This window comes from Rhynchophorus ferrugineus, unplaced genomic scaffold, assembly GCF_030347505.1.
Source record: "Rhynchophorus ferrugineus isolate W39M unplaced genomic scaffold, kcgeb_rfMv2 rfM10, whole genome shotgun sequence".
Lineage (NCBI taxonomy): Eukaryota > Metazoa > Arthropoda > Insecta > Coleoptera > Curculionidae > Rhynchophorus > Rhynchophorus ferrugineus.
This window is the reverse complement of record NW_027472589.1, coordinates 24,728,765-24,749,791: the sequence shown is the minus strand read 5'-3', so window position 1 is coordinate 24,749,791 and position 21,027 is coordinate 24,728,765. Positions and strand designations below refer to the sequence as shown.

At 33.8% G+C, this 21,027-nt stretch overlaps 1 protein-coding gene across 1 annotated transcript in view; it reads left to right on the top strand.

Annotated features, from left to right (window-relative positions):
• Positions 1-21,027, top strand: part of LOC143203844 (uncharacterized) — a 37,185-nt gene that overhangs the window by 5,346 nt on the left and 10,812 nt on the right. The window contains exon 4 of the mRNA XM_076416154.1: positions 5,045-5,217. Within this exon, the coding sequence (XP_076272269.1) occupies positions 5,045-5,217 (173 nt within the window). The remainder of the gene's footprint in view (positions 1-5,044; positions 5,218-21,027) is intronic.

Below are 21,027 nucleotides of genomic sequence, written 5' to 3'. Positions count from 1 at the left end.
TATTCTTTTTATTTTCCATATGCTGTTATGGGAAACTCTTTTGACGATATTGACTCACCTGTTGACTCTCGTATTCTAAATAAGCTGGCCACTTGAACGGTATGAAGGGGTAATATTGCTGCAATGGTGGATTTCATAGTATTTTTTGTAAATGGTCTAAAATCTCTGATTTCTGAGTACTTCAAAGAGATAAAATTGTTATATTAACATGCCAATAGAATCGTAAATTCATTCAATATTTTTTGTTAACATTTCTGGTGAAATAATGTTTTTCACTAGCAAGTAAGTAGCCCCTGGCAATGTTTTGATGACAGGGCACCAGTATAAGACATGGGCTCCACATATATGTTTCACTACATGTTCAATTATGTTACGAGAATGTCTTAAATATTTAAAAATAGCTTTCGTTATACTTGTGGTTTGGCAAAAGTCTACAAATCATATATATGGCTGCTATTTTTTATTGTCTCTGACTATAAAATCAGGGTTATTAAAAGGAAACAGTAAAATATCTAATTCTCTCAATTTGTTATTTGATCTATTCCACATCTAGGACAATCTACCATTTTCTATACCACATAACATTTATGCGTTGGGATTAAAAATGAAGGCTGTATGGAAGAAGATGAATTCAACAAACATTCAACATCCCATGACCCTTATTTTAAAGAAGGAAATAAAGAAAGTTGAGTGACTTTATTGTATATATTGGTATGTCGCAAGAGAAAACAGAACTTCTATTTTTCATTTTAGGTTGTCGTAAATGATTCACTCATCAGACATCCGTTTCATATATTGGTAGATTTTGTTATGGTTCAATATCACACAACAGTTATCATTTCAGTGCATGGGATTTTTTAGTTTAACTCATGTGCCACCCATATATCTAGATTCTTTTGGTATCCAGCCCATTCCAAATGGTCCCTGTTTAGGTCCTATGATTACAGAAACAGTGCTTATGTGACTGGCTTTCTTGGGAGTGGTGTATATTTGACATTTATATTACCGGAACAGAATGGACGAAACCGAAACTGTGTTTTATTGGCTGTTACAGTTTCAGAATCATAAACACTATTTATATCAAGATATTATATCGTGTCAACTGTCTCGAAAAAAGTAGTTTATCGGAAAGTAATTCAAATTTTGCAAAATCTTCTTAAGGCCCTATTCGTAATTATCCTATAGATGTTTCAAATTTCTGGTCTAGAATACCCCCTTATAGCCATCTATTGGAATAACATTAGATTTCTTTGTACTAGACCTAATATCAACAAACCTAACCGAATAACATATTTTTTCCATTCTTATATGCCATTCAATTCTTTTCATCTTTAAGGGTATTGGTTTTATTAACTTTGTGAAAATAGTTACGGATTATAAATTAGTTTTAAAGGATCTATTGGAAGCTTTATCGTGAAATATTGGTACAATGTATTTTATTCCAAGTATCTTTCTTTTTCTTCTCTTCTCTTCTTTCTCTTCTCGAAAGAACAATGTATCTTTTGAGGCTGTCCACGAATCGATCTATTTGTGGGTATACTCGTAGGATACATAACTCCACAAATATCTCCGGATTTGGCGCATGTATGCATAATGCTCAATATGCATTGAGCTCAATATAAGTTTAAAACAGGATAATCCGTGTTTGTCGCATGCCTACATACAGTTTTATTTACTTACATTTTTTTTTATCGTGACTATTAGGTTTAATGGCGAATATATATATATATATATATATATATATATATATATATATATATATATATATATATATATATATAAATTATAATATATATAAATCTGAAAATAAAACAATTTATTTAAAAAAAGTATTGAATAAAATATATAATTAATATATGTCCAACCACTCTATTTGATAAAATTTCATAAATAATTGATTTAATTTTAAAACTATATATAAGGAGGTAAATAAACATTGAAAGATTTTTGAAATAATACATTTTATTTAAAAAATTATTGAATAAAATGAAATAACAAAAATAGTTTCTATATGCCTTTCTGTTTTTATGAAAACATCATATTTAAATTAATTTACATATTTGAAATATTAACAAGAACCGTATAAATAAACATTACCATAAAAAACCAAAATTGTTTAGATCAAACACAGCCAATATAGTTAAAACCAAACGAAAAAGCCACCACTATATATGAAAGCAGTGAAATTCTCCTAAAAATTTCCAAATATGATCAACTATGATCGTTACTATTCTTGATCGACAAACCCCATTAAGGAATTGACTATCTCGAGCTCTCAATAAACATATTGTACATTTACTAGCCTAAAACAAAGGGATTATCGTAGTTTTAAACTGAAAGAAATCTCAGTCAATACATCATTATTTTGCCAAAACAATAATTTATTGACTTATACTCTTATATAGTAATGCATTGTATTTTCCTTGTCTTTAGATTATTAGGATGTCGTTGATAGTTTTATATTTTGTTTATTTGATCCAGGTCTACTTTTGTTAGCAAATTTAATTATCACTATACACTGTTCTTATATATAAGCAAAATGCTGTCTAATTTCTTCTTCTCTGATTCTCTGAATTGCAAATTCTTCGACTTTCACTCTCAACAACATATTCTAGCTACATCCTACCTATAAAATAAAATTTAAATCATTACTAAAATATATAATGTTTAAAATAAATGTCTAATTATTACCAGTTACTACAATATTTGATAATATTCTTGATGGACAAACCTCATTAATGACTTGACTACTTCCAACACAACAAGAATCACTTTCTTCTCTGTTCTTGTTATCACTAAATTTTGGCATATGTTGATACCTATTCGATGTCGTTAAAAATTTGTTATAAATTTAGCAGTTAATATTCCCACTATAAGTAAAATTGATGCGGTTTAAATATTATAACTTTTGAAAATTTACCCTTACATTCTGCACTTACCCTTGTTCTTCCATATTTTAAAACGAATGTATGTTAAACCACCAAGAATAACACAATAATTCAATTGTTATGACTATAGAATTATTAATGTAATACAAAATCTAAATATTCTAGAAAAGAATGTACCGCCATTAGAAAAGGAAGACAATATAGTTTATTCTATATTGTGCGCATACGCCAAATCCATAGATATTTGTGTAGTAATGTATCCTTTCTCCATAAGAAGTGAAGTGAAGTTACTTAGGCAGGTCATGACTCATATGTAGAAATAAGTAGTAATCAGAAGGAGAAAGGTCTGGAGAATATGACGAGTGGAGTGGCATTTCTCATTTAAGTGTTTCCAAGTCTGTTTTCACCGATTTTGCAGTATGTGGTCGACCGTTATCACGCTTAAGAATAACACTATTGTGTCTTTGTTCGTATTCCACCCATTTTTTGCGCAGTTCTCGGCACAAACGCGGCAATTGTAGTCGATAGCGATCCCCATCGGTGGTTTCATCGAGTGATGCCTTCAAATCCTCATCTTCGAATTTTTTAGCTGTTCAGAACGTTCTTTGTGTTCGGTGTCAAGATCACCGCTTTTACGACACCTAAACTAGTATTCTTCTTATTGCCATAAGTTTCACACAGAATTTGATGTTCTTCAGCCGCATGTTTCTTCAAATTGCAGTAAAAAAGTAAAACTTCCCTAAAATGAAATTTGCTCGGTACAAATTCAAACATTTTCAACGTACTGAAAACATATTGAAAAGTGGAAGCTATTAGTGCATTGGTATCAACAAGAATTTGGTTACAAAGGTACCTAATGTCATTTAGTATGCAGTAATATTATCTGTTAAAATTAATTTATAGGCCGATATATATTTCTAGATCTGATAAGTTGAGAGGATTTTCCATGATCTTATAAATGTCATTTTATTTACAGCTAAATACTAGTGACACTCTTTCACGACAATTCAGTTTTTTTATCTAAATTTCTCAAATTTCTCTAAAGGGGCATGGACAGGTCGAAAATTGTGCTATTTAATATTGTTTTATATATGTGAGCATCCATCCTGTATCAGAACAATTAGTGATAAAACAATCTGAATTGGTATTTGTACATAGTATGGTATTCTCTAGGAGACAAAATGATTTTATAGAATTATATAATTCCCAGCACTAAAAGAGGACCCAACGATGGAGCTGAACCTATAAAAACCCCGACATAGCTTTCGACGCCCTCAAAACTCGGGTTATTCTGTTCCACCGCAAGAAGGAGTTTCGCGCCCATCGCCTTCAAATTGATAGAGTTCCTATCCCCTGGCTCCAGAATGTTTCATACTACGGTCCCCAGCTCGACCGTAGATTCCAATCGTCAGCCCAAATACAGCATGCTATTTGCAAAAGAAATGGCATGTACACCCTATTATTTCCACTCCTCTGCAGAAAAAGTAAACTTCCAATCCCCCAGAGAACGACTCTGTAAAAAAGGCTAGTCCGTCCAGTCTGCCTCAACGGAGCACAGGTGTGAGAGACAATTTGAACTACTACAAGTGTTCCAATCCAAAAAAGTCCGCGCGTTACTCAATGCCCCATAGTTTATGAGGAACGTCAACATTCATTTCGAATCAGGAGTCCTGTTTACGAAGAATTTCACTAACATTCTCAGTATAAGGTTCTCCATAGGCGCCTTAGAACATGTCAACATCTTGATTAAAGCCCTACCAATCCACACACCTCGGTAGTAAACTAACTACGACAACCCCATTCGTAACCCAGGGTCTCTGTCGCTCACAAAACATTCATACCCCACACCCGAAGCGAAATCAGCAAAATATCATTTGGTTCTAGTCGGTCATCATGGAAAAAGAAAAAAAAATCGAGGTTCTCTTCTTCTCCGAGCTCTCTTGAGTAGCTATGTCGTCAACTGTAAATTGTCAATCACTCGAATAAGCCATAAATAGACCCGTTAGTTTCTATTATTTTACCACGTGCCCATCGTCGATTCTCACATATATCAATGCGCTTTCCATGATTAATTAGATAGTTCAATTCTCAATAATTGTGGCTCGACCCTCGTATTCTCCATACATAAGTTTGCTTAACTGAATTTTCTTGTCCAGACTATTTATACTAGGAGACGATTACCGGGAGAAGACCCTTTCGTGATATCCGTTGACGAGCAACCTCGGACGTATCAGACCGAATACGAGGAGGCCTATAAAAGGGTACTGGGAAGGTTATGCATGACGGAGTTGTCAGGAACAGAACACGAGGATGGGGATGATGACCTGAGGTACGCAGACTTGTTTATTTATTCATTGATCGGGTTATTTTAAGTATCGTTATTACGGCGACGACATGGGGGTAATTGCACTCAGATAATGTTGGTATTTATGTATTTTTTACAGGTTTCTTATTGTTTGTAGTGTGTCGTTTTTTCAATAGTTTTAACTTTTAAGTATAGGTGTGTTTTCAGGGGGTATGAATAAATGAAAATACTATGAATTGAAGCATTGATTATTGTCGAGACTAGATAGTTTATAAAACGTAACGAGGTGGTAAGAAAATATTGATTATTTTAATTTAAAATTGTGAAATGGAAAATTATTGACCCGCTTTTTTTACAACTGAGATTTGCAAAAATAAATTAATGAAGTTTTCTAGAACTTTCGCAGTTCGCCATACTTACTGATCATATCGATCGGTTTTTGGTTATATTTATTTACATGATTTCTTATAACTTAACTTTCTTATTACATGCTCTCTTGTGATGTCTCCTTATATCGTTGATGTTTATCGTTACCGCTAATCAATTTTGCTCTCTTGGTTTATTTATTTGAATAGTAGTCTTCTGGCATGAAAGACGTAAATATTAATTGTTCAAGCTTATACTTGAGGCATAACAGGTCAATTGAAAAGTCCACGGTCTGACATATAGATGGCCCTACTAGAATTAAATCCATATATTTTTTTAGTTAGCCCTAACTTTCAAAAGATGCGTGTATAAATTTGACCGCTGTTTGATCATTAGTTTGTGAATTATATCATTTTGAGTGAAGCAACTTAAAAATGGAATTTCGCGTGTTGATTAAATATTGCTTTTTGAAGGGAAAAAATACAGTTGAAGCAAAAACTTGGGTTGATATCGAGTTTCCGGATACTGCCCAGGAAAATTAACCATCAAGGATTAATATGCTAAGTTTAGACGTGGTGAAATGAGCACCGAAGACTGTGAACGCAGTGCACGCCCAAAAGAGGTTGTTACCGACGAAAACATTTAAAAAAATCCACAAAATGGTTTTGAATGACCGTAAATTGAAATTGAACGAAATAGCTGATACTTTAAAGATATCAACTGAACGTGTACATCATATCATTCAAGAATATTTGGGTATGCGAAAGCTCTGTGAAAAGTGGATGTCGCGCGACCTCACTTTTGACCAAAAACAACGACGAGATTCGGAGCAGTGTTTGAAGATTATCAAGCGTAATAACCCCAGTTTTTGCGTCGATATATGACAATAGTGAAACATCTCCATCATTTCACTCTGAAGTCCAATAGACAGTCATCCGAGTGGACTGCACACGATGAACTCGCTCCAAAGCATGGGAAAACGCAACAGTCGGCTGGCAAGGTTATGGCGTCTATATTTTGGGATGCGCATAGAATAATTTTCTTTGACTACCTTGAAAAAGGTAGGACCATCAACAGCGACTATTACATAGCGTATTAGATCTTACGGATGCCGAACGAAAACGAAATCGCCGAAAAGCGGCCGCTTTTGAAGAAAAAGAAAGTGGTGCTTCACTAAGATAATGCACCGTGTCATAAGTCAGTGAAAACGATGGCAAAAATTCATCCATCCACTGTATTCTCCAGATCTGGTCTCCAGAGACTAATTCCTGTTCTCATATCTCAAAAGAATGCTCGCTGGGGATAGGTGATTTTGAAGCAAAGGACAAATCGTACTTCAAAAATGGTATCGAAAAGTTGGATTGTCGCCAAAATCAGTGCATCACCCTTGAAGGGAATTATGTTGAATAAAAAAACTAATTATTCCAAAAAAACTGTTTTATATTGGTAGGCCGGGGACTTTTTAATTGACCTGTTTAAATAATGATATTATGCAAAAAAATATTAGTATAAATAAACATTTAAGAATCGTTGAATTAGTATTTTCAAGAAGATATAAATAATTTGATATATTAAATACTGAAAATGTTTTTTGTCTGATTAGTTCAGATATTTATATTGTACTTTCAAGTATTAAATTATTATATTTTTAAAAGTATTGTAGTATTGGTACTGGTAAAGATTTGATTTAAAGATAAAAAGATCTTATTTCGTGGTATAAGTATATAGTATATTATATTTATAGTATTTAATATATATTTATAAAGGTTAGGGAAAATAATTCCAGTTTTTCTGACGAACAGATGAATTTAAAATCGCATATCTTTGATAATCCTTATTCTATAAAGCCATACCTTTCTATAAGTAGAACAAAGGGACATTACAGTATTTTTTACTCTCCTTTGCCCGTATTGCTTTCGTTCTCTCGAAACGGGCTCGTTTGAATGCATCTGAACACTTGGTTCCAGGTTTCCTAGGTTTCTCTGTCTGGACCATCACCCAATTGCCAACTTTCCATCTAAAAACCTTATTATCCTGTGTTTCTTGTTGTGTTATATCCTGTGTTTCTTGCTGTGTGTAATTCCAACACCTGTCTAATAAATCTGCTTGATTTCATTCTTTTAATATGTCCATAAAACTTTAGCCTGTTTTTTTATAAATCCGAATATACTTTTCTAAAGTTTTCCACGTCCTTATTTGCCCTTAGTCTGTTTGTCTTTTCTTCAGTGCCTTTTAGGCCTAACGTTTTTCTAATAATTTTTCTTTCCTTCTTTTAGATTCCTGCACTGTTCCTATTTCTGATCAAAATGGGAGCTTCAGCTCCGTAAAGGCACACCGGCTTTTAGTATTACAGTGTTGTTTTAGTACATGTGTTATGTATGTGTTATATTGTACTTTTAGTGTTGTAACGCCTCAGTTTTGTATATTTGGACATACAGTTTTTGTTGTAGATGTCTTTTGTAAGTCTGAAAGCTGTATCCATTTTTCGACAGCGATTCATATAAGCGATCCTTTCCGTTCCAGTTTCTTGAGTAGTTTCGCTCAAATATTTGAAATGAGAAACGCTTAGGATCTTGTCATATTTAGTTTCTAAAAAAGTTGTTGTCTGTCATAAACGCTATTTCTTTCTGCTGTTTCTTTTAGAACCTCTATTTGTTTTTGAGTTTCTTGAATGTCCTGATTTGAACGGCATGAATTGAATTGAATACAAAACGATACCGAAGGTTTTTATCTATTGGAAAACTGACTAATTCAGCTCACTTGTTCACCATTCAGGTAGTTTTAAACCAGATGACTGGATAGTCAGGTCAGTATTACATAATATTGCGTCTGATTATCTGAAAGATATGCAATACTGATGAGATTCTCTAATATATGAAGAATCAAGGGGTAGTCGATGTTAGACCTTTAATTAATGCACTATTACTAGTCGTTGCTGACTATCCTACAATTTGTTTTTCACAATAACTTAAAAGCAAATATCTATCTATCTATCTATCTATCAATTTATGTTGTTTTATCTGTTAAATACACTTCACCGCAATAGTAGTTCACGCAAACATGTTCACGTTTCCACCATTTATCAATTTCTTCCTCTCAATGTCTTACCGAATTCATCCAAATCGTATATGTTATGATCGACATTGCTCCCTTCCACTTATCCAAATAGTTCTTGATGGAATATTCTTTTCGACCAGCATGTCTATTATAATAATTCTTTGTATCCTGGTATCCTCCATATCAACTTGATTGAATTGAATATACAGTGATAGGGAGGAAGTCGTAATACTATGTGACCATATTGTTCAGTCATCTGATCTATAGTATAACTTTTTTCAGCCTTATTTCTAAAAAAAATAAATTGCAAAAAACGCAATGAAACATTTCATTTACATTTACCTAGTAACAATTTGAAATAGTTTCATCCTTTGTGTTATGCTATAGTTGGGATTTTTTCCACCAGTGTGCTATGATATGGTGCACTGTCCAAAATAATAACTGCTGGTTCCAGGTTCTTAAACAATTGATTTTCAAACCATAACAAGAACATGTTATGGTTGAGTCGTTCATGGTAGTCGCCCTTGGACTTGCAGGAAAACACTAATTCGGGAATAAAACCATTCTTATTTCCTGCATGAATAGCTATAGATCTACAATTTATTATTAATATCTTTTATCTTTTTAACTTTTATCTTTTTCCATAAATTGAATTAAATTTGTTGTTTTTACAGTTTTTTTTGTTATTGTCTTACCAAGAGTGCCCCAATGAACCATTTTGAAATATCCAAGTTTCATCAAGATACACAAAGTCAAATAATGTATCTTCCTTGATTTTATTGTACGCCTTTATAAATTGAATTATTTTTAGGGCAATGTCTGGAAGTTTCATTAGACCTCTTCGAAGCTTATCCTTACACCATTTAAATCCGATACCCCGTAAGAGTGTACGAAGGGATGTCTTACATCCCTCAAAACGCTGCTTGTCCCTCAATTTTTTATGTATATTTTCCAGATTAACAATTTTCTCTGAAATAATTTTATTAAATTATGTTTATTTGGTCTCGAATAGAGCCAATATTAAGATGGTCACGATACACTTCGTATGTAGACGGGTTTTCTTGGTTGAATCTAACATATTGTTCTTCATTTTGTAAGCGCACTAATATTCAGCGCTGCAGCAACACGCTAAAACATTTTCAATAAAATTGCAGCAACTTATAATATTTAATATAATCAATATTTACCTCTTGAACGGAATTTACGGGCAAAAGGTGGCCTCCATTATCTCGTTCCTTTTCGAAATAACCTATTAAAGCCGCAATCAATTTGTGAGCCTGAATATCTATTGTTTTCGACATTTTCAAACTAAAATTTAAAACTAAATTGTTACTCACGTTTTATAAAGTTCTATTTGCTATCATCATAAGCAAATATAGCCATAATGATATTTTCCATTTGTGGTATATTACATATGTAAAGTATATAGAGGATTAACCCTAATATACTTCCCTATGGTACTCCTGATTTAGCTTTTTTGTATTGTAAAATAAGGCAACATTCCGATGGAGATGTAAGACTTTAAAAGTTTAGGAGTTTTAAGTATGTTGCTTTGGTAACATTTTTTGCAGTTTATAGATAAGTCCCACATGACAAACCTTGTCGAAGGATTGGACTTCATCTAGGACTACGGCTAAGCAGATGTTTTTAATTTTTGTATGCCTTTTCTATGATGTGGATGATTCTATGCACCTGGTCCATTGTTGAATGTTCATACAATCAAACCGATAGGCAACTATTAGACTTTTTCTATCTATAATTCGTTTTAATTCTTAACAGGTCAATTGAAAAGTCCCCGACCTGACACATAGATGGCGCTATTAAAATTAAATCCATATGTTTTTTAGTTAACCCTAACCCTTATATTATATCATTCACGAATATTTGAGCATAAGAAAGCTTTGTGCAAAGTGGGTGCCGCGCGAGCTCATTTTTGACCAAACACAACGACGAGTTGATGATTCGGAGCAGTGTTTGAAGATGATCAAGCATAATAAACCCCTGTTTTTGCGTCGATATGTGACAATGGATGAATGGTTCCATCATTTCACTCCGAAGTCCAATCGACAGTCATTCGAGTGAACTGCACGCGATTAACCCTCTCCAAACCGTGGAAAAACGCGACAGGGTTATTGCGTCTGTATTTTGGGATGCGCATGAAATAATTTTAATTGATTGCCTTGAAAAAGGAAGGACTAACAGCAACTATTACATAGCGTTTGAAGTACGAAATGGCCTCATTTGAAGAAAAAGAAAGTGCTGCTTCAACAAGACAATGCACCGTGTGACAAGTCATTGAAAATGATGGCAAAAATCCATGAATTGGGCTTCGAATTGCTTCCTCATCAACCGTATTCTCCAGATTTGGGCCCCAGCGACTATATCCTGTTCTCAGAGGACTAATCGTACTACAAAAATGGCATCGAAAAGTTGGAGGGTCGTTATAGTCAGTGTATCACCCTTGAAGCGAATTATGTTGAATAAAAATACTAATTTTGTCAAAAAGGTATGGTATAACATATGGTAAAAGACCAGTTAATCTTTAATTGTAACCGGCAGCAGTGATATAGGTTTATAACATTTCAATTCATTTGGCGTGATCATAATAATTGCAGCCATCTTCCAATCATTTGAAACATGTTTTTGTCGACATGCTGCATTCAGAGTAACTTTAAGAGTTCCCTTTTTTTTGGTAGATTTTGCAACACTTCTCCGGTTATTAATAACTTATTATATTATAAGTCTTCTTGTCCCGGTTCTTGCTTTGGGTTGGAAAATTCGATCATTCTTTGTAAATAGTTGCGCTTTTTTCAAATAACTATTTTCATGCTGGATTTTTTTAACGAACATAGATGCGATGGTTATTTTACCATCTGGCAATGACCGTATGTAATGGAAATTCTTAGTTTCCCTTGAAGGTATTTTTAATACGGAGTCGGGGTCGCCGGGAGAGGGTTGAAAGGCGGCAAGGAACAGTCGTACATTTAATTTACCGGAGTGAGGGAGTAAAAAAGGACCTTGGAAGCGGTGGTGCGTGAGCGCTATTACTTTTCTAACCTAGTTTCGCCGGGACTGATCGCATTATCGTCCTCGTCAATCTTTACGGTCGTAACATCAGTTCCGACCGCCCTGGACTCTTCCTCTACCTCGAGTTCGATACCGGGATAACGAGAACGGGGGTAATGGCGAGTGCTGGTCAACAACTACGGCTATTTTCGGTGTTCCTGTACGATTGTGCCCATTAATGGATGTGGGTTAGAGCGGCATAGGGGAGAGGGTGAAAGTTCGCGTGACAAATCGAAGGGCGGACCTTGAATTACCTCGAAATATTTTCACAAACATTCGAATTTGGCGGCATTTCTGTTTCTGTTCTAGTTTCTTTCTTGACAGATAAAATACGGGTTGTTTTTAAGCCATATGCTATCCTCAGTCAGATGTATAGTTTTTTCTTCTAACATTCGGGGAGGGGCACTTCTGACATTTATTTATAGTGATTTTAGGTTTATATTAATTATTAATTATTCCCTTAACAACTTTTTTGGAGCTATCAAAAAATCGCGTATTTGTATTCCGTTAATTTTTCCACAATAAAATGTAATCAACTCTTTCCCATCTTTCTGAAAAAATCACGTTGTTGCGTCGAAGAACGATGTTGGTTTTCCAGCGATGTATTTATTTAGCTATTTTCGCACATCTGATAAGTAGTATATACGAGTAGATTGGAAAATGATTGGCAGATGTGTTTTTCGTCAAACATTCAGTTATACTGATTTTAGTTTTATATTAATTATTCACCTATTTTTCTTAGAAAGGTTTTCCTGAAACTATCAGGAAATCGCTTCATATTTAAATGTTGTCATATATTACGTACTTGCATGTAACCTTATGGAGAGTCTTATGGGAAATGGTCCCTATCAAATCCACTGTTGAATTGCAATAAAATCGGTCAGTTTCTGAAGCGAATAGTGCCTGGCGATAAAAAGTGAATCACGTACGACATCGCCAACGCAAAACGGTAGTGGTAGTAGCGTGACGAGTCGTAGCCAAGTCAGGATTCAGAAAATCAGGAAGGTATTACAGTGCTTTGGATGGGATTTGGCAATGGGTTATTTATTATGAACTAGTCCCTTAACTGAAAACTCTTGATTCGAATCTGTGTTTTGAACAATTGGGTCTTGAAGGAAGCAGTCGCCCAGGAAGGGTCAGTTTTAACCACTAGAGCGGAAATTGTGTTTTTAACCAACTTCAAAAAAGGAGGATGTTCTATGTTTGACTGTATATTCTTTTTAATGTATGTTCACCGATTTCTCCATCAATTCTGGACCAATACAATACTACAATACAAATACAAATAATGTAATATTAAGCCAAATTATATATATATATATATATATATATATATATATATATATATATATATATATATATATATATATATATATATATATATATATATATATAGTAGAATATTAAACACGGATTTTAAGGTTTTCGTTTATTTTTTGTAGTGATTTCAACCTCTTTGATTTTAGATCAAGTTGAGAGTATCTTTCGACTAATCAGTACAGTTGCTGGACGTTGGGTCTAATATGCTGTTCTTTTCGTCTCACATGATGTTTCCAGTTTAACCTACCATCGAGATATATCCCGAGGAATTTAGTTGATTCTGCTTGAGAAATCGCGTTTCCAGTTTCTAGTCCATTTGTAGATCTTGTTGACAGCTACTTGTACTTGTTCTATAGCCTTAGACAGAGATAGAGCAGTACAGAGTAAATATAGAAATGATCTCAAGACACTACCTTGTGGAACTCCATCCAAAATAGGTTTAAGTGCTGACAGTAATTCCGCGATAGCACTTTGCTCATTTTGTAGATTAATTCCAAAATGTCATACGAAATATTTCTCTCTCTCTCTCTCTCTCTATATATATATATATATATATATATATATATATATATATATTATTTCTTTTCTTCGAATTCCTTTTTTACAACCGCTGTTACTCTGTTCACTTAGTCGATTTTTATAAATGGTTTAATGCGTTTTAACAGCCGTCTCTCAAATAAAATCTCAATAAATTATATCGCAGGTAGCAGCAAAATAGGCCTGTAAGATCCAACTTGTTCTGCCAGTTTGTCAGATTTTTTAGCATAATTATTCGAGCAACCTTAAGACATTCTGGAACATGCTACAGTCTCAAACAGGCATTGGATCATACATTTTGCACATGATCATTACTTTTTATGGCAGTTCTATCAATAATCCCAGTGAAACACTATCTATTCCAGGAGCCTTTTTAGGATTGAGTTTTTGTCAATTTCTGTGGAAACTTCCATTGGAGAAATCAGATTTACTACATCACACTGATAAATAGTTTTTATATCTATTGTAGATTCTATATCATTCGGTTGAAATACGTTAGCTAAATGTACTGTTATATTGTCGCGTCGAACCCATTCATTTTTATCATTTTTAATAGGTGGTACTCCAATAATTGATCTTTTAACTCTCCGAGTTGCTTTCCATAGCGAGTAATCTTTATCTGCTTCCGAGCTTAATTCCCTTAGATATTTCACGAAGCAACTCTGTTTAAGAAGGTATATATATATATATATATATATAGTAGAATATTAAACACGGATTTTAAGGTTTTCGTTTATTTTTTGTAGTGATTTCAACGATTATTATAATAATAAGTTTATATAATTGTTAATATAATAAGCTTGATTATTTTTCACTTTTTAGTGAGTTCCTTCATATATTTTTTGAAGTCGGTTCAATTTAAAAAAAAAATTTATATAAATATATCGTCATGTCATACACATCGATAGAAGCAACCAGGAACTTCGGGGGCTTGGTTGGAAGGTTCTCATGCATCCACTTAACGTTGTGAACGTCGCACCAAATGGCTGGCTCCGGTTCTCGTGCATTGCGAGCTATTTTGCTGGTTCCGAGCGAGGTTTATGAAAATGTATCAGTTTTTCTGCAATTCAGTTTGGTAACAATAGAGACAAGAGAGGCATAATCGAATTACTTTCAAAAATGCAACAAGTTATCGAACAGAACGGCACGTTCTTTATCTCCATATAGAATCATTCTAGATATGCTGAACAAAGTCTGCAATTAACATACATGCAAATATGATGGATTTCTTTTTACTATACCTTTTGTATAATTGCTCAATGTTTGTAAGTATCTTGTTAAATAGGATATGGAATTAATTCTTCATTCACTTTTGTTGATAATTGATTACATGAACTGGATAATTTTATGTTACCTACGTCTATCTTGCAAATTAATAAAAGCCACTATCTCGTACCACACTAACCTCGTAAATTGTCGGCGAATGAAGCCTCCCGCGTGCTCACCGACTGGTGTTTTGTTAGGTCTGAAAACAGCATTTTTTGAACATCTTGACAAAATAGTTGTTCTCATTTTTCACGTTTTTAGATCTTTCAATCAATTTCCGTATCCGGTTGTCCATAAAATACATTTGTAACACATGGACTGAAAAGCCCCGGCCGTAACAAAGAAAATGGGTTTTTTTTTTAAATTAGTTTTATTTATTTAGCGCGTTCTAACATTTTATTACCACTTTTGTAGAACAATCTCTTCATTAGAGCGAAATTTCTTACCGGTGAGCATCTTTTTTTGAGGTGTGCGAACAGTCAGTAGTCGCTGGGAGCCAAGTCTGGCAAATATGGTGGATGTGGGAGCAATTTGAACTTTAATTCACGTAGTTTTGCCGTTGGTTTGATTGACTTTTGACACGTTACGTTGTCTTGATGAAACAAATATCTTACTTTGTCATATGCGGTTTTTTCTTTGATTTTTCGGACTTCAAACGCTCCACTAACGCTATATAATATGCCCTGGTGATGATATTTACCTTCTCAAGATAGTCGATGAATATTACACCACGTATATTCCAAAATACCGACGCCATAACCTTTCCAGCCGATTGTTGTGCTTTCGGGCTTTGGACGAGGTTCACCACTTGGTGTTCACTCAGATGGCGATCGTTTTGATTCCGGAGTGAAAAGATAGATCATGTTCCATTCCAAAAATTCCAGTTTGTTACATTTAAACAAGATCAAACACTGCTCAGAATTATCAATATGTTTTTGTTTTTGGTCAACAATGAGCGGCACCCACTTTGAACAGAGCCTTCTCATAATCAATTGCTCATGGAATATAAAACCAACACGTTCTTTTAATATCTTTATGATGATAGCTAACTCATGCAACTTCACTTTTCCATCATTCAATACGATTTTGTGGATTTTTTTGATGTTTGCTTTAACGTTATTTTCCCATCAAGAGGCAGTGTAAAATTAAAACATGAAATTGTTTTTGATCCATTGTTTTGAAATTAACAAAAGTAGTGTGCACTATTAGTAAAATAACTCACAAACTTGGAGTCGTAGAAATCATGAAAATGTCAATGTCAAATCATGTCGTTGGTATCATGAAAAATTTTAACAGCTTTCTTTTGAATGGTAATACTAACTGAAAAGCGGTGAATAAAACTAGCGCCATCTATATGTTAGCCTTTAGTCCTTTAGCCCTTAGTAAGTCATAAATTTTTACTTGTATCTGCAATTCATTAAGATATTGTCAACTTATTTCTGATACAAAGTTGAATGTTACAAAAACTGTTATGGTATAGTCCTTTGAAATTGGGCATAAAATTGTTATGTATACTATTCGTCGTGTCGAACGACATCATTTGGAAACAATTGTTGAAAATTTTAATGTTGATCAAGAAGTGGTTAGTATCATTTTCCATCCAGAAACTAAAGAGCGTACTGCATGTGGTGATAGCACCAATTGTGATAATATTAGTTTTCCACCCGCACAACATAATGGGATTGTCGCCATGTCTGCAATTGTAACTCATTCGTTGCTACCAAATCTACTGCATAGTAGTAAAATGCCGCTTATTTCTGGATCACAGGAACACTGCGTCTACGGAATGGCTCAACTCGTTGCGTTCTAAGTCTTTCCGCTTCATTTACAGTCACTCTCGAACTCAACCCTGACATACTAATATAACTATCATCGTTTTCTGTCTCTCGTATATTTGATTAACTTTGATGGTTTAAGTCAAGGTGTCTTCTCCTTGATATTGTTAATAGCACCAGTAAATCAAGTTTACTTTACAATAAACAGCTACTAGATATCTCAACTCTATACTTGGTAGATGTTTACTCGACCATAATTAGAATACGATTGGAAATTACCGTTAACACTTGATGTTGCTATCAAAAAACACTTTTGTGTAAAATATAGATCGTGGTAAAGTTTTAAACGGTACCCAGAAACTGTCTTCAATGACGGGTGACCGGTAGTTTTAGTCAGTATTCAATATTTTTAGTGACAAAATAATTTTCCGAACACACCTATAAATATTTGACAACCGACAATAATGTATTTCCTTTGTTACAATGAAATTATTAATTACAGCGATAGTGACAGTTTGTTTAGGAAAAGAAAATTGTTGCTTTTGCTATCTTCCTACCAATTATTCCATATTTCTTCATTATATATACCTTCTTAAACAGAGTTGCTTCGAGAGATATGTAAGTGAATTAGGCTCGGAAGCAGACAAAGATTACTCGCTATGGAAAGCAACTCGGAGAGTTAAAAGATCAATTATTAGAGTACCACCTATTAAAAATGATAAAAATGAATGGGTTCGACGCGACAATATAACAGTACATTTAGCTAACATATTTCAACCGAATGATATAGAATCTACAATAGATATAAGAACTATTTATCAGTGCGATGTAGTAAATCTGATTTCTCCAATGGAAGTTTCCACAGAAATTGACAAGAACCTCAATCCTAAAAAGGCTCCTGGAATAGATAGTGTTTCACTGGGATTATTGATAGAACTGCCATAAAAAGTAATAATCATGTGCAAAATGTATGATCCAATGCCTGTTTGAGACTGAAGCATGTTCCGGAATGTCTTAAGGTTGCTCGAATAATTATGCTAAAAAATCTGACAAACTGGCAGAACAAGTTGGATCTTACAGGCCTATTTTGCTGCTACCTGCGATATAATTTATTGAGATTTTTATTTGAGAGACGGCTGTTAAAACGCATTAAACCATTTATAAAAATCGACTAAGTGAACAGAGTAACAGCGGTTGTAAAAAAGGCATTCGAAGAAAAGAAATAATATATATATATATATATATATATATATATATATATATATATATATATATATATATATATATATATAGAGAAATATTCCGTATGACATTTTGGAATTAATCTACAAAATGAGCAAAGTGCTATCGCGGAATTACTGTCGACTACTGGAATTACAAGCATGAAGGGGCATTCTCAACACTTAAACCTATTTTGGATGGAGTTCCACAAGGTAGTGTCTTGAGACCATTTCTATGTTTGCTCTATACTGCTGATATTCCAACAACAAAATAATCAGTACTTGGAATATTTGCTGACGACACAGTTATAATGGCAAAATATGTATCTCTATCTAAGGCTATAGAACAAGTACAAGTAGCTGTCAACAAGATCTGCAAATGGACTAGAAACTGGAAACGAGATTTCTCAAGCAGAATCAACTAAATTCCTCGGGATATATCTCGATGGTAGGTTAAACTGGAAACATCATGTGAGACGAAAAGAACAGCATATTAGACCCAACGTCCAGCAACTGTACTGATTAGTCGAAAGATACTCTCAACTTGATCTAAAATCAAAGAGATTGGTTTATCAGTCAATCATAAAGCCTATTTGGGCCTATGGGGTGCAAATATGGGGTTGCACTAAAACATCGAACCAACTAGTAATCCAACGCACCCAAAACAAAGTTGTACGATTAATTACCAATACTTATCGCTACGTAACCAACGAAGAGCTACACAATGACCTCGAAATCAAATGGATATATGAACTGATTTAATATTGCCTTAAAACATGAAATAAAGTTGCTAAATGACAGTAATGTGGAAGCAATACAGCTACTGGACAACACTAAAGAAATCAGATGATTGAAGCGAACCAAACCACACGGACTACTTTAGTGTTTAATTGTATTTTTAAGTCTAGCTTACATAGATTAGTTTAATTATAATTTGGGAAATACATATTGAATATTAATGCAAGTACAGCATAACAGTAGTAATAAATTAATTTAAAAAATGTAAATTAAAATTGTACTAAGCATATCGAATGTAAGAAGTAATTAATAAAAGTATATATATATATTTAAAAATATATATATACCTTCTGTGGGCTTCTCCGAATATTCTAATATTGAAAATTAGTGAAATCGGTCTAGCCGTTCTCGAATTTTAGAATATTAATTTTTTTTATAACATCTTTATTAGATACGCTTAGTACAATCTTAATTATTATTATTATTACAATTAATTTATTACTACTTTTCCTATGTGCTTGGATTAATTAACAAGCAAGAAGAGTGCGAGAAAATACATCAGTATGTATTCCTCAATTATAAAAATATAATTATTTATTAATTATTAACTTATAGCTCTAGTTTACACTAATAATACACACTAAATGTTCACTTTTTGTTCATTTCAATCTCCTGACATCCTGCGCGCTGTCCAGCAGTTGTATTGCTTCCACGTTAGTATGATTTAGTAATCTTCTTTCGTGTTTCAAGGCGAAATCCTATACAAATTCGCAAATCCATTTGATTTCCAGGTCACCGTGCAGTTCTTCATTGGTTACATAGCGATAGGCATTGGTAATCAATCGAAGAACCTTGTTTTGACAGCGCTGTATGACTAACTGATTTGAATTTTTAGTGCAACCCCATATTTGCACCCCATAGGTCCAAATTGGCTTTATAATTGTATTATAGATCAACCTCTTTAATTTTAGATCAAGTTGAGAGTATCTTCCGACTAACCAGTATAGTTGTTTTATTTTGGTTCTAATGTGTTTTGCTTTTTGTCTAACGTGATGCTTCCAATTTAATCTACCGTCAAGATGGATTCCAAGGTATTTTGCTGATTCTGCTTGAGGAATCGGGCATCTATTGAGTGATATAATTAAGTTTTTATTATTTCGCCTTATTAATGCAAAATTAACGTGGACAGATTTGGAGCTATTAAGTTGAATTTTCCAATCTTTTGTCCTTTTGTAGATTTTGTTGACTGCCTCTTACACTTTTTCTATTGCCCTAGGCAGAGATACATCTTTTGCCATAATAACTGTGTCATGAGCAAAGGTTCCAAGAAGTGTTTCTTTTTTTGTTGGAATGTCAGCAGTGTAGAGCAGATACAGGAAAGGTCCTAAGACGCTACCTTGTGGAACTCCAGCCCGAGATATTTTTAAATGTCGAAACGCCATTTCGTGCGATACTCTAAATTTTCTTCCGAATAAATATGACTCCAGCAATTGACAATAGTTACGCGGTAACAGTTTGCTCATCTTACAGATTAATCCCAAATGCCAAACCCGATCAAAAGCTTGTGAGACATCCAGGAATATTGCAGGGCAGTATTTCTTTTCTTCAAACGCTCCTTCAATAGCCGCAGTTACTCTGTGCTGTTGATCGATTGTTGAATGGTGATTTCGAAAACCAAATTGGAAATCTGGTATTGTTACCAAATGTTTAACACGTTTAAATATCAGTTTCTCAAATAGCTTTGATATTGCAGGTAGTAGCGAAATAGGCCTGTAAGATTCGACTTGTTCTGCAGGTTTGTCAGGTTTTTTGAGCATAATTATTTGTGCAACTTTAAAGCATTCCGGGACATGCTTCAGCCTTAAACAGGCATTAAATATATATGTCAACATGATGATTGCTTTTCGTGGCAGTTCTTTCAATAATCCAGGTGAAATGTCATCTATACCAGGTGCCTTTTTAGGATTGAGGTTATCAATTTCAGTGGCAACTTCCAGTGAAGATTAGATTTATTATTAGATTCTTAGATTATTTATTATTAGATTAGATTAGTTAGATTTAGATCTACATCGGGTTGATAAATAGGAGATGTATCCATGGTAGATTCTATATCATTAGGCCGAAAAATGTTAGCTAAGTATTGTGCGAACAATTCAGCTTTTTCATTGTCGCGTCGAACCCATTCATTTCGATCATTTTTAATTGGCGGTACTCGAATAATTGGTCTTTTAAATCTTCGAGTTGCTTTACATAGCGAATAATCTTTGTCTGCTTGTGAGCTAATTCACTTAAATACTTTTGAAAGCAATTCTGTTTATATTCTTTGATATTTTGATTCGTCTGATTACTAATTCTATTAAACGTATTTTGTCTGCAGCATTTCTGGTTCTGTGCCATACTCTTCTAGCTTTTCGCCTTTTTTTTATCATTTCTCTAATTTCGAGGGGGTAAAGTACTTCATATTCTGATTTCTCTCTTGCTATTGGGGT